Source organism: Condylura cristata, unplaced genomic scaffold, assembly GCF_000260355.1.
Source record: "Condylura cristata isolate star-nosed mole 26May11 unplaced genomic scaffold, ConCri1.0 scaffold00001, whole genome shotgun sequence".
NCBI lineage: Eukaryota > Metazoa > Chordata > Mammalia > Eulipotyphla > Talpidae > Condylura > Condylura cristata.
The window spans coordinates 38,202,648-38,216,223 of record NW_004567102.1 but is presented as its reverse complement, the minus strand read 5'-3'; the positions used below and the strand labels follow the sequence as shown (position 1 = coordinate 38,216,223).

The following is a 13,576-nucleotide window of genomic DNA, read 5'->3' as shown; positions in this document are numbered from 1 at the left end:
CCAGAGACAGAGTGGGGAGCAGAACAGGCAGATCGATGAAGCACTCTGCTGAGGGGGGCAGCGGGTGGGTCAGGAGAGGTCTGCCTTGCCATGTGGATCACCCCCGGGGCAGGCGGGAATCGAACCCATGCAGAAGTGGCTTAAGCTTCCCAGTGCTTTGCTCTAACCCGCTGCACCACCAGGGAGGGCCAGGAGTAGTTTTCTTAACATATTCAACCGTATTTCTAGAATAACAGAGCAGATAAAGTGTTTCCCTTGGTCAGCATTCAATCTTGGAAGTGTCATCTATCACTTTCAAAGGTATTGGCAAAGCAGAACCTTTGGGAGGCTTCTCTTCAGTACCCTATGACTGTGGGATACCCAAATCTTTTTTCCTGCAGCTGCTGGTTGTAATGGACAGAATACGTAGTTTCCCACTCTCTAGCCCCATCTCAAAGTTCCTGAATGGCTTAGAAATCCTTCTCGCAAAAGCACAGGTAAGGTGACTGACTCTTAGCTCATTTTAATTTATAATCAATTGAGAAAAGATGACCTTGTGTCTCCTTTAGAGGGAGAAAAAGATAGAGTTTGGTTGGATGGAGTCTGGCGTGAAGCCAGACAATTTCAAGTGGAGCCTTTGCTTCCATGGGGCATATGAAAGTCTTGCCTCAGCTTCTCTCAAGAGTGGACGGCCACCTACATCAAGGGTTCTTTCTGCCAGAACTTCGGGCCAACTTTTAAACAGATTGTGTCATCATTAACCCCCTCAATCTTCTCAGAGCCTGTGAAGTGGCTGTGCCTCCCTGTTTATTATATTAGGGCTCTGATCTTTGGAGAGGTCACATAACTAACAGCAGGGGTTTAGACTTGTGCCTCCAACCCTGTGCTTCTGCCTGCCTCTAAACTTGGCTCTCTTAGAATTCTTTCCAGTTATCAGAAAGAACTTGAAACTGGCTAGGCTAGATGTAAACTCATTATTGTTACCGAAGATAATTCTGTAATTTGTGTAAAGACCCAAATGTCTTTACTCAAAAAAAGTCTAGATGTTCCTGAGAGAGGTTATGTATTGAGCATTAGCCATACTAATTTTATCTGTTTGTTTAGGATTGGGAGGAGAATGCAAGCCGAGCTCTGTCTCTTAGGAAACATCTCGATTTAGTTACTCAGGTGATCATTCGATGGCGGAAACTGGAATTAAAGTAAGTGATGTATTTGTCATTTCCTAGGCCTCTCCTGAGAATGCATGTTGTTCAAATAAAGTTTCAGCTATTGAAAGTTTGCTTCTTCAGGACTTATGTAGTATAACAAAGAATATCCTTTTCTCTCACATTCTTATATCCTCTCATATTGTAATCACAGAATTAAAATGAGGTCACTTAAATTACCATAATAGAGACCAGGCAAGCAGCACTGTACATTCCTGAGGGAACAAATTTTGAGTAGCCTTTCCACATCCATTTTGAAAGAGAATAGTGAACATTTAACTTCTGTTTCTGTGGTTCCAGATACTTCAAATGGGTTTCCTTAAATGCCTCTTTGGCCTCTTCTCTCATGTTTCAGCTGCTGGTCTATGAGTTTAGATAATACCTTGAAGCGCCACACTGAAAAGTCCACCAAGCACTGGTTCTCCATCTATCAGATGCTTGAGAAGCACATGCAGGAACAAACAGAGGAGCAGGAAGGTAACCCCTCTCAGTAAATGCCCCTTCTTATCTATAGAGATTCCAAAAAACTTAAATTGTTGCTTTCACATAGGGTGCGCCATTCATGTTATTTTGAGAGGTCAGTCAAGAGAGCTCTGTAGTTATCTCACTGAGAGAATAATAGTGAAAGAGAATCTAAAGTCGAGACGACATTCTGTGTGTCTGAATGTCAAAATAAAGGTTGCTATCCTGGAGGTAGTTTTAGTACTTACGTTAGAAGTGTCTCATTTTATATTTAGAACAGGTATCTCATAATTCAGTTTCATAGTTTGCTGTTAGTCATAACATACCCTGGGTACAGCAGTTGTTTTTAAGTCAGCTTGGAATTTAACTGTGGTCTTAACTTCAGTGCTTTGCTTTACTTGGTCTTTACTTGATGACCTTCCTTTAATATATCTCATAGTTGCGTGCATGTTATAAATAGAGAGTGGTAGTAATAGTCACAAATATGTTTTTCTCACTAAACCCTTAAAGATGACAAGCAGATGACGCTAATGTTGCTGGTCAGCACATTACAAGCTTTTATTGAAGGATCTTCACTGGGAGAATTCCATGTACGACTTCAGATGTTACTGGTTTTCCATTGTCATGTCTTGCTGATGCCACAAGTTGAAGGAAAAGGTAAAGATACACACTTTCTTTCCCTTGTTTTTATATTGTACTATTGTGTTGTTAGGCTTTGAATTCTCTACATTATACATACCAGCTTTTAAACTAGATGCCTTCAGTCCTTGTTTACTTTGATTTGCATTAAATATAGAAAAAAAAAACACTAAAGTGCAAATTGATTATAAATGAAAATCTAACTAGTGAATTCTGACATAGGCAAATTGCCAGATGCAGCTCTTGTGAGCTGGCATGTTGAGGTAGCACATCTTTCTGTAGACAGCGTGTATGTCTTACTAGACTTCTGCTTGCTATAGGTCATTATAGGTTCTTTGATTTAGGGAGGGCACTGTCATATATCAAACAACTGTACATACAGTTCCTACTGTAAATTACCAAAAAGCAATTTAGATAAAGTATCACTATAAAATGAGTGTAGATTGCAAGTGAGTGAACAGTTGAGGTGAGCCTCTTAGTGTACCATCTTTAAAAATAGTCTCAGTTTCTGCTGACTTTATAATGGAATTCAGTGAAAGAGTTTGGAATTGTGATTTTAGCAAAATGTCTGTGTACACCATCTTCTGAGACAAAAGTGCAACAAAAAAATTCACTGGGTGGTAAAATTAAAAAATAGAGTAATCTTGATAGCCTTCATATCTGGGAATTGCTAAACTCAGGCAAGCTTTCCAAAGAAATGTCAGATAATCAGATCTGCCCAGAAAATGAGCTGTAGCTGATCTAAAGAGTAAAGAGAAAGGAGAATTACTGAAATGTGGAGTAAAGAGAAAGAAGAATTACTGAAATGTAGAACATTTAGCAAGGGTGTTTTTTTTTCCTTTTCATTTCGTCCAGATTCACTCTGCAATGTTTTATGGAATTTGTACCATTATTACAACCAATTCCTTGATCGGATCCAGGCCAAAATTATGGAACTTCGTTCCCCTCTAGAAAAAGAACTTAAGGTATGATGGACAGCTGTCATGATATTCTTGGGAGCATAAAATCAGCAAATTCTTTTTATTTAGCTTTTGTTCTTTTATCCATTTAACAGTGAAGCATGGGTTTCTGGGGAATGGAATGGAGGATGGTAGGGCTTACATTTTGTGGCATTGACTCCATTGCTGACCTTGCAAGTGTGTGAAGGGTTAATGGAATGACCTCTGGCAAAGGATTGCCATAGGTCTGCTAGTGCTTCCTCCTCTGGTCTCATTCAAGCTGTTTGACTCACCTCAGAGGACCAGCACCTGCTATTAGTTCATGTGTTTCTGAGACCCCATGGGGGTAAGGAGGAGCCTCTCTTTTTGATACTTTGTACATCATTGTCAAGCCTGATAGAAGGATATCACTAGTTTGTGATTTCTAAGCTTGAGTAAGTAACAAATGGTTTGTTGATTATAGCAGCACTTTCCCCCCGTTACCTTGATACACACTTAGCCCTCTTTTAGACTTGTTTTTTTTTAATTCACTAATACACAGTGCTGTATTTGGGAAGGAATGTATTTGGGTCTTTGGCAAACATGATCTAGAAAGAAAAAAGAAAGGCGTAAGCTTTTAAAACTGGCTTGAGCTTCATTTATCTTACAGGAATTTGTTAAGATATCTAAGTGGAATGATGTCAGCTTCTGGTCCATTAAACAATCTGTGGAAAAGACACACAGGTAATTCATCTTTTAAAGCTGGGTGTGGCCAAAACTCAGAATTTTCCTATGGTAGCAAGACTGCATTGTTCCAGTGATCTTGAACTTAACTACAAAACAGTTGTTTTGGTGTGACTTCCCATTACCATTTTGTGCCACACAAAGCAAGGTCTACCTGCAGCAGAAAGAATGGTTTTGCTTGAGACAAAGCCCATTATGTGGTATAGAAAGCCTGAATCCCCTGCCACCTTCTTTTACCTTGAGCAAGTGATCCCACCATTCCCAGCTTTAGTTTTTTGTTGTAGAAAAGGAAGGGACAATCTCTGCCATCATTTTTCTTTAGAGAGAAAAAAAGAATTATGAATTCAGTGTACACAAAATGTGTAGTTTAAAAGTTGTCTGTGGCGGACTCCCTGATGGCTCAAGAAGTTGTCTCAGTACTATCAAGCTGTCACCAGCCACTGCAGCATGAATTCAATCCCCCAGCCAGTACCCACATGGCGTGGCAGACCTCTCCTGTCTCGCCAGCTGCTCCCCTCCAGCAGTGTATTCAGTCAATCCACCTGTTCTGCTCCCCACTCTGTCTCTGGGAATCTTCTCCCTCAGTCCTTTCCCCCTCTCCCCAGGCCCCCTGGCCTACACCCCAGCTCTTGTATACACTAATTAAATAAATCTCTTTTTTAAAAAATTATCTGTGTATGCATTCTGTCAATTTTATATTTCCTCACCTTTCAAACCCCATTTTTTTCCTCTGTTACTACCTGGGACCAGGACCCTCTTTAAGTTCATGAAGAAATTTGAGACTATCCTGAGTGAACCGTGCCGTTCATCCCTGATGGAGAGTGACAAGGAAGAACAACCTGACATTTTGCTGAAGCAAATAGATGCAGCCACAAGTGAGGTGTCCCCCATTCAAAGTCTGAACAGGGCACTGAAGGAGACGCTCTTAGCTCGGCCAGCAGCTGTGCAGGTATTAGTTCATAGGATAGTGTTTTTTTGTTTGTTTTTTTTTGTCTGGGCCAGTTAGGTAAAACCTCTGCTTTCTGTGTAAGGAGTATCCTTAGAAGAAGGCAAAGAAATGCATTTGAAATCTATAGACATACATAGCATTTGTTCTTGTTCAGCCTGCTACAGAATAAGGCAAAAAAATTGGTCCTGGTGTTCAAAGTTTAAAGGTAGCCAATGGAAGGTAAATTTTTTAATTTACTCTGAGTAATTTACTGAGCGGGGCCTCCCTAATTAGTATCCTAGAGGTTAATTCTGAGCGCGACCACCACTACAACGTGAGTGGCACAACAGACCTCTGCTGTCTCGCCTGCTGCTCTCCTTAGCAGTGTATTTTAGTCAGTGTTACCTGTTTTGCTCCCTACTCTGTCTCTGGTGAATCCTCACCCCCATCACCTCTGGAATACACCTCAACTCTTCTGTACAATCAATAAATAAAATCTTTAAAAAAACAATTTACTGTGAGAACATTACAATAATCAGTTGAGGAACATGCCTTTTGGCTACTGCATACAAGGAGTTAAGTCTGTACAGTGATATGCTGATTTGTAGTGATTGCTAATGGCCTTGGGGTCAACATTCCCATCGTGGCCAGTTATAAATACAAGCATTTAAAAAGCTGGCTTACAAAATTCTTGAAAATGTAACAGTCATAGAGAGCTTGGGAGCACAGATATAATACATGTTGTGGGTATAGGTAATTCCAGGAGTCTTCTATATTTTGTCATGCTGATCAAGATTTTTTGTTTGTTATTGACAGCTTGGGACTTTTAGAGATTTTCCAGGAAAAAAAAAAAGAAAACATGATTCCCCTGATGGATAAAAGCCTTTCCCTTTATTTGATATCTGCATTCTTGATATTTGAACTGTTAATCCCGAATTTGAGAGTAAAGAGAATGGTAGTTTGAAGTACGATTTGGCAGATCACCTAAGCCTTACCTGTGAATCTGAGAAACAGTATATTTGCTAAGCCAGGTGTATATGGAGAGAGACAACCTCTACATTTAGCACCAGTGGTGAATTTAGTATTTTGTACTAAATTGAAACACTGTTGTGCTTGACAGTAAGACTAACCTGTGCTCTGTTTCAGGTCACAGTTCCCGAACACTATCAAGGTGTATCTCTCCCCTTGGAGGGGGAGCTTCTGTGCCGTTTACCAAAGCTCTTGAGACGAATGAGAAAGATATGTCTGACACTCATGAAGGAAAGCCAACTTCCTCACCTTGTAGAGGACCTCGATGAGTTCACTGGTGTGTACCAACTGCTGCTAAGCTAGGGTGGGGTTTTCCCTCACTATTTTCTCCAAAGATTGATTTATTTATACATATAGCACTGTAGTACAGGCCAGAGATGCAGGGGCGGTGAGAGGATTCACCAGGGGCAGAGTGGGGAGTAGAACAGGCAGATGGATGAAGGACACTGCTGAGGGGAGCAGCGGGCAGGTCAGGAGAGGTCTGCCTCGCCATGTGGGTCAGTTCTTTGGCTGGGTATTGAACTCGTGCTGCAGTAGCTTTAGCTTCTTAGTGCTATGCTTTAACCTGCTATGCCACCAAGGAGGGCCCAAGAGCTGGGAATTTTTTACCTTCACCTATTGACATCTTGGTCAAAATAATGTTGAACTATTGGGCTAAAAATGAGCAGCGCCCAGGCAGGAGACAGCTAAGATCACATAAACTGTCATTATACTGTTCATCTTGTTTCATCTTACATAAGCTAGTGCTGTATTTGCCCTTTCTACAGAAGTCTTGCCTGCATTAGTTCTTGTTAATTGAGGACATGAATAAAGACCGTAGAGATAGAGTTCTCAGACTTTAAGCTGTCTCCAATTCTCAAAATGTCACCCCTGGGTTAAAAGAAAAGATTCATGACAGCTTGCTTCTTGAGTTTTTAACTTTCATCTCCCTGTCTTGTTCAGGGCAGTTGAAAGCCATGATCTAGTTATTAATATAACATCTGAGTGGCTAGAGAAGAGAACATAGATGTAGTACATTGTCTGGCCGCTGCACAGCCCTTGCCATTTCCTGTACCCTAGCCCCCTACATAAGTGAGCCTGGTGTCAGAATGAACTGGGCCTTCAATTAGCTTATAGTTCTTATGCTATGTAATAGCTTATGATCTCAGTTCTTTTTGCATGTTATGCATGTTTATGGGGGGGGCGGATATATTGTTCTAATGGATAAGAGGGATCATACTTTTTTTCCCAACTGGAAAAAAGAAATTCTGTATTGTATAAAAAGGGTTCTATCAGAAAAGATTCTGAATCGTACATTTTTTTAAATGCTGGCAAAATCAGATACCTGTATACCAAATTAGATAGAAGTTGGATGTAGAATAATGAAGAAGTGTTAAAGAATGTGGTAGAAGAGGGTCCTCCCTGATGGTGCAACAGGTTAAAATACAGTACTGTGAACACAGCCTTGTGGCACAAGTTCTATCACCGGCCAAGGAGGTGACCTACGTGGCACAGCAGACCTCTCCTGACCTGCCTACCATTCCCCTCAGCAGTGTATTTCAGTCACTCTGCCTGTTCTGCTCCCCACTCTGTCTTTGGTGGTTCCTTTTACCCCCACATCTCTGTCCTGTACCCCAGTTCTTGTATACATAAATAAATCTTAAAAAAAAAAATGTGGTAAAATAGTAACAATAAAGATAAAAAATTAGCATCATCTGAATGATGCCTGTTACTAGTCTTATATGCAAGGCATCTCAAGCTTAAAGAAGCTAAATAAGTTGTCCAAAGAAGTAGTCTAATGTCCTTTGCTCAGTATGACCTGCATGCCTGAGCCTGATGATGAGGATGAATGGAATATGGATTCTTCTGGAAAGAGTACACACTGTATGATACAGCAGTCCCTTGTCTCTTCTGACTCCTACATTGTCAATACAATGTGTGGTAGGTTTTCTCTTGGCAGGTTGGACTGCCTGTATTAGTTTGCTAGGGGTGCCTAAATGCAGTCCCACAAAATAGGTGGCTAAAACAATAAACATTTCTTCAATCGCTAGAGGCTAAAAAAGTTCAGGATCAAAGTGTTGGCAGCTTTGTTTTTTTTCTGAGTCCTTTCTGTTCAGCTTGTAGACATCAGTCTTCTCTGTGCTTACACGTATTCTTCGCCTTGTGCACATCCTAATGTTTAATTCCTTCTCTTTTTACAGGATGCTAGTTAGATTTCATTAGTGTTCACCATTATGTTTTCATTTTACCACAATTACCTTTTTATTTGTTTATGCATGCATGCATGCATACAAGAACTGGGGGGGTACAGGCCACAGGTAGTGGGAATGAGAAGATTCACCAGAGACAGAGTGGGGAGCAGAACAGGCAAATGGCATGAAACACACTGCTGAGGGAAGCAGCAGGCGAGACAGGAGAGGTCTGCTGTGTCATGTGGATCACTTCCCTGAATGGGAATTGAATTCATGCTACAGTGGCTTCAGATAGCTTCATTAGTGCTTTAACCTGTTGTACCACTAGGGCCCCACAGTTACCTTTTTTAAAGACTCTTTCCAAATATAGTCACAATTGGAGGTACTAAATGTTAGGATTCTACATGAATTTTGAGGGACTCAGCTCATAATACTGCTGGTGGCAGGTTAGCAACACCTTATGGAAGCCAGACCAGTGCTAGAGAAGAAGTGGGATTTGTAAAAGTTATCCCAGGGTTCAAGTGCAGGCTTCATCTGCTCTTTAGCTAATAACCTTTGGAAAGTAATTAGATCTTTATGGGAAGCTACAAATATATGCTTCTAGAGTGTACAGATTAAACAAAAATGTTTGCCAAATATGTTATTGTGGCCAAATATGTTATTGTGGCCAAATATGTTATTGTGAGGTAAGTGTTCAGTGTATTGTGCTATTAGAAATTTACATTAGGTGAAATAAATTCCTAGTATAAATAAATTCTTAAGCACATGGTGCTTAAGAAGTGCTTTTTGCTTGATTATAAACCCCTAGTTTTACAAAATAGCTATTTTTATATGGGTTGTTTTGTTTTGAGATATGAAATCCTATGTGTGTTTTTTTTGTGAGTTCATGCATCTTGATCAGTTGACTTGCTGAGTATTTACCAAATGTTATGAACTGCATTAACTACCCGGAATATAAATGACATCTGACATCTGGTCCTCCTTTCTCCAAGAGTCCTTAGTCTGGGGTGAATTTAATACTTCAATAAACCCTTCAGAGTTCTGTATTTCTTCCCTGTTTTTCTCACAGGTGATGTGATTTCCTCTGTGAATGAACTGCAGAACTTAAAAGTGGATCCTTCTGCAGAGAAGGAAAAGCAGAGGTCAGAAGCCAAGCACATTCTCATGCAGAAGCAGCGAGCTTTATCAGATCTCTTTAAACACCTTGCTAAAACTGGTAAGACTCACACCTAAAACTTGAATGTGTATAATTACCAGCTTTTAAAGAGAAAAACAAAATGGATGGTTTGGGAGAAATTTCAAGAATTGAAGTGGTAGAAAATAGAAGGTTTTGAAATGCCTTTCTACGAGTTCTAGTTATACAAATAAAAATTTAACGAGGAACCATTTGCAATCCCCAAAGTTTTTAATGGTTTTGTAATGAGATTTTTCAGAAACCATATTTTCATTTTCATTACCACATGTTGTATGTACAGCATTCACCCTTCAGCATAGCTTAGGGAGCAGTGCTTAAACTTTAAGACACATTTGAATCAGTTGGGGGATCTTAAATGCAGAAGCAGATTCTGTTTCCTTAACATTAGGAAACAGATGTTAGGCAGGGTAGTTTTATACCAACTACCCAGGTGATAACGTCCCAGAGAGTTAACCTTAAGGAGTAATGTTAAGAAGTTACTGTTAAGTATAATGTTAAGGAGTAATGTTAAGGAAAAGGTGGTATATCCATCCTCTTCCAAGTTTTTGTTTTTTTACTTGAACACGTGTTATTTTTTCCTAGGTTTGTCATATCGCAAAGGTCTTACCTGGGCCCATTCAAAAAGCCCTCAGGAGATGCTTCATCTTCATCCATTAGATCTCCGGAGTGCATTGTCTATAGTCAGTAGCACTCAAGAATCCGATTCTAGGTTGGTTTATCTGTTTTTTTTTTAAGGTTTAATTTATTTATGTATGCATACAAGAACTGGGAGGGGTAGGCACGAGGTATGGGGGTGTGTGTGAGAGGACTCACCAGAGACAGTGTGAAACAGAACAGGTAGATATACTGAAATACATTGCTGAGGGGAGAGCGGATGAGATAGGAGAGGTCTGCTATGCCATGTGGGTCACCTCCCTGGCCAACGATCCGACTCATGCTGCAGTGGCTGCAGCTAGCTCGATAATGCTCCCCAACAGGGAGGCCCTGTTTTATTATAAATGAAATGAGTCCTCCATTTCATTATTTGTCAAAATGGAACAGCAGTTCCTCTCTCACATTGTTAAAAAGATAGTGTGTAGAAAAGTGCCTGACTCAAGATCTGGCACTTGGCAAATATTCCATTAAGATTTTTTTTTTTCTTTTCCCTTTTTTCCTCATATTTGTCTCCTATCCTGCAGCCCCCACTCTTCCCAATGGGGCGGGGGCAGGGGATGGCTTTTAAATTTCCTGAGTTTACTCAGTAGTTTGAATATAGAAATGTAAGACTCTGGAGGAGTGACCACATTTGTAGCTATTCCATATAAAGAAATCTCTAGAATTTAACTTACAACTTTTGAGACAGAACTACCTCTATCTTAATAACTACTACAGAGTTAGTAAATGATGATTTGCATGAGTTGGATACAGCATGTGTTTATGTTTTATTTGCTCACAGTGCTTGAAATTTCAACACAACATTGCAAAAAGTAGAAATTTTATGTAGACAATTCTGAATTTTTAGGAATATTTGACCAAGTGGGCTTCTTCTCCTCTCTGGTCCAAAGTTAGCTATAGGTCTTTGTTTTGAGAGGATGTATGCTCTCTAGTTCACTATGGTTAGCTGTAATTCCTGGGGCTTTTTCCTCTGTGGAGTCAGTTGTCACTGCCATATATCATTTTTGATTGGCTGCTTGCCCTTAATCACTGTGTTATCTCTTTGGCCCTTGGAGATCTCTGCAGTTATCAGCCTGGCTTCCACTGGCACGATAGCTATATAAAGTTTTCATTAAGGAAACAGGGTTGTCGTAATTTATTTCTCCACTCTGCTTCCAGTGTTAAGTATATAATGCATGTTTTGTATAAAGGACTTGTGAGTACCTCACTTAGTATTAGTCACAGACAGCACTTTTGAGGCTATTAAGACTCTTGGCTTTGGGTTGTTGTTGAATATACCTATCTCTGAGCTTTTTGTTTCTGGGATGGGAGACAGTGGTTTTAGTTAACTAATTCATGTTGACTTCTTTTACAGGCTGCTTGCAGAAATCTCATCTTCATGGGATGGATGCCAGAAGTATTTTTATCGCTCTCTTGCACGACATGCCAGACTTAGTGCAGCTTTCACAGCTCCTGCCAAGGTAAAGTAATAGAACCTTAGCATTGCAGGGCTCGAGGGAAAGTTCCTGTTCTTTTCAGCCAAGGGCAGCATTCTCAGACCTTGCCAGGTGATATAGTCCACACTGGAAGTGACTGAAAGCACATCATCATTAAAATATAAATCAGTATTGTTTGTGCTTAAGAGCCTCTAAAAATAAAGACATTCATAGTTGCCAGCAGGATCCAAATGTGTAAGAAAAATTATAGGAAAAAACCTCAAAATAAGAATGTCATCTTCAGGTTTTCCCCCTCTTGTTAATTGAGAAAGATCACTGGTATCCCATTTTGGTGTTAAATTTGGTTCCTCTTTATGGAATGTCATTGAGCAGTGGATGCATAATTTGAGAAGAACTGCTCAAAAAGATGAGCATGTACAAACCTTACTGAGCAAGCAACTCTCCCTGCAGATTGCTGGGTGGGATAAAACAACTTTCAGTGGCTCCTGTTTGGGTGGTGGTTTTTACCAGTGACACCATCAGGCTGCTTTTCTCCTCCTTCTGTCAGGACCTGGGCATAGGCAACATAGAGCGGTGTAAAGGCTTCTCCGCGCATTTGATGAAGCTGCTTATCCGACAGCGGCGCTACCTGACTACCCTAACTGAGCAGTGGATCCTTCTCAGGTATCAGCTGACCTTTGGGGTTTGTGACCTAAATTAGGAAGAGTTCTGTGCTGAGAGCTGCTGCACATGCTTCTCTCAATCATGAGGCGAAATCTGAGACCCAGACTGTAGTTGGGCTTTCTCTTGGCTTAGAGCTTTGGTGATGTACGTTTGCCCACTTCTAAAATGGGCATTGAGTTTAGGACTGAAACAGTAAAAATTGTGACTGAACTATACTGTCTTTGAGAAGTGGGGCCTTTGCGGTTGACAGTTTGTTACCTGAGAGACAGGATTGTGCTTACGGTATTAAGGCATCTAAATGTCTGGGCACAGAGCAGTTTGTAGAGCTTTTTAGATTACAAAGTAGCACTTTGCTGACCTATATAGGGTTGCTCCTCAAGAGAGCAAGATCTTTAAAAAATGAGGACAGTGGGGAAGACTGTTATCAACTACTGAGTGGAGTTTTGAGTGAGAGGTAGTATTTACAGACTAATCATTTTAGATTCAGCTCTACTCTTTAGGGATTTTCTGGTAAGACATACTGCATTTGCTGAGCCTTTTTAAAAAAAAATGGTTGAAATCATTGCACTGCTGTGACTATGTTAGAGGTGAGAGAGTTGTAATTGGCAGTGAGTTGATACAAAAGACTGAAAGATGTATTTAAGTAATAGGAAAACTATTTAACATTTTACTTGTCTGCTAAGAATTTCCTGGTAGGAACTTCTTGGTTATGACTTTATTAAATGAGAAAGCCTACTTGGTTCACAAGTAAACTTATTGTTAAAAACAGTGTGGTGACACATTCTATGGTGCCATTGTATTTTCCTGTTTTTCTGTACAGGAATCTCCTCAGCTGTGTGCAGGAAATTCAGGGCAGGTTGACAGGGCCACTGGTCTATCCTGTGGCCTTCCCCCCTCAGGATGGGGTGCAACAGTGGACTGAAAGGCTACAGCACCTGGCCATGCAGAGCCAGATCCTGCTTGAACAGCTCTCCTGGCTCCTCCAATGCTGTCCGAGTGCAGGACCAGCTCCAGGACAGAGAGATGCCCAAGTACAGGGTCAGCCGTCTCCCCCACCCCTGGAAGGACCAGAGCTCATGAAGGGACAACTTTCTGGAGCAGTGCTGGACCTCATCTCAGCAGATCTGAGCTATCCATCCCCAGTACCTGGAAGCCAGCTGCCCTCTGGTTGCCGGATGCGGAAGCAGGACCAGCTTTGGCAACAGTCAACAGCAAGATTAATGCAGATGATGAAAATCATTAAAACAGTGAAAGCTGATGTTGATAAAATTAGGCAGCAATCTTGTGAGACTCTCTTTCATTCTTGGTGAGTGTGCCTAGGTCTTTACTTTTATTCTATGTGTAGTTAGATGCTTTCCAGGGCTTAGTAATGGGAAAATTTTTGAAAGGAATTATACTTCAATCTTTCATTTTTCAGTGGTTCTGCAGTGTACCTTTAGAATGTCTAAATCTTTAAATATGATGAAATTTGTCCTGCTGAAAAATTTAGTGTGTGTGTATGTGGGTGCATTTCACATGTGTGTTAGTTCCTTCCTTTCAGCATTATGACATTTC

The 13,576-nt window shown here is 40.6% G+C and overlaps 1 protein-coding gene across 1 annotated transcript in view; it reads left to right on the top strand.

Annotated features, from left to right (window-relative positions):
- The window catches only part of MDN1 (MDN1, midasin homolog (yeast)), a 128,736-nt gene that overhangs the window by 91,667 nt on the left and 23,493 nt on the right, over positions 1-13,576 (top strand). The window contains exons 65-77 of the mRNA XM_012731514.1: positions 381-476; positions 1,084-1,178; positions 1,540-1,661; positions 2,157-2,303; positions 3,141-3,250; positions 3,873-3,946; positions 4,697-4,895; positions 6,021-6,180; positions 9,144-9,290; positions 9,852-9,978; positions 11,278-11,383; positions 11,907-12,022; positions 12,843-13,328. Coding sequence (XP_012586968.1) covers positions 381-476; positions 1,084-1,178; positions 1,540-1,661; positions 2,157-2,303; positions 3,141-3,250; positions 3,873-3,946; positions 4,697-4,895; positions 6,021-6,180; positions 9,144-9,290; positions 9,852-9,978; positions 11,278-11,383; positions 11,907-12,022; positions 12,843-13,328 — 1,985 coding nt within the window. The remainder of the gene's footprint in view (positions 1-380; positions 477-1,083; positions 1,179-1,539; positions 1,662-2,156; positions 2,304-3,140; positions 3,251-3,872; positions 3,947-4,696; positions 4,896-6,020; positions 6,181-9,143; positions 9,291-9,851; positions 9,979-11,277; positions 11,384-11,906; positions 12,023-12,842; positions 13,329-13,576) is intronic.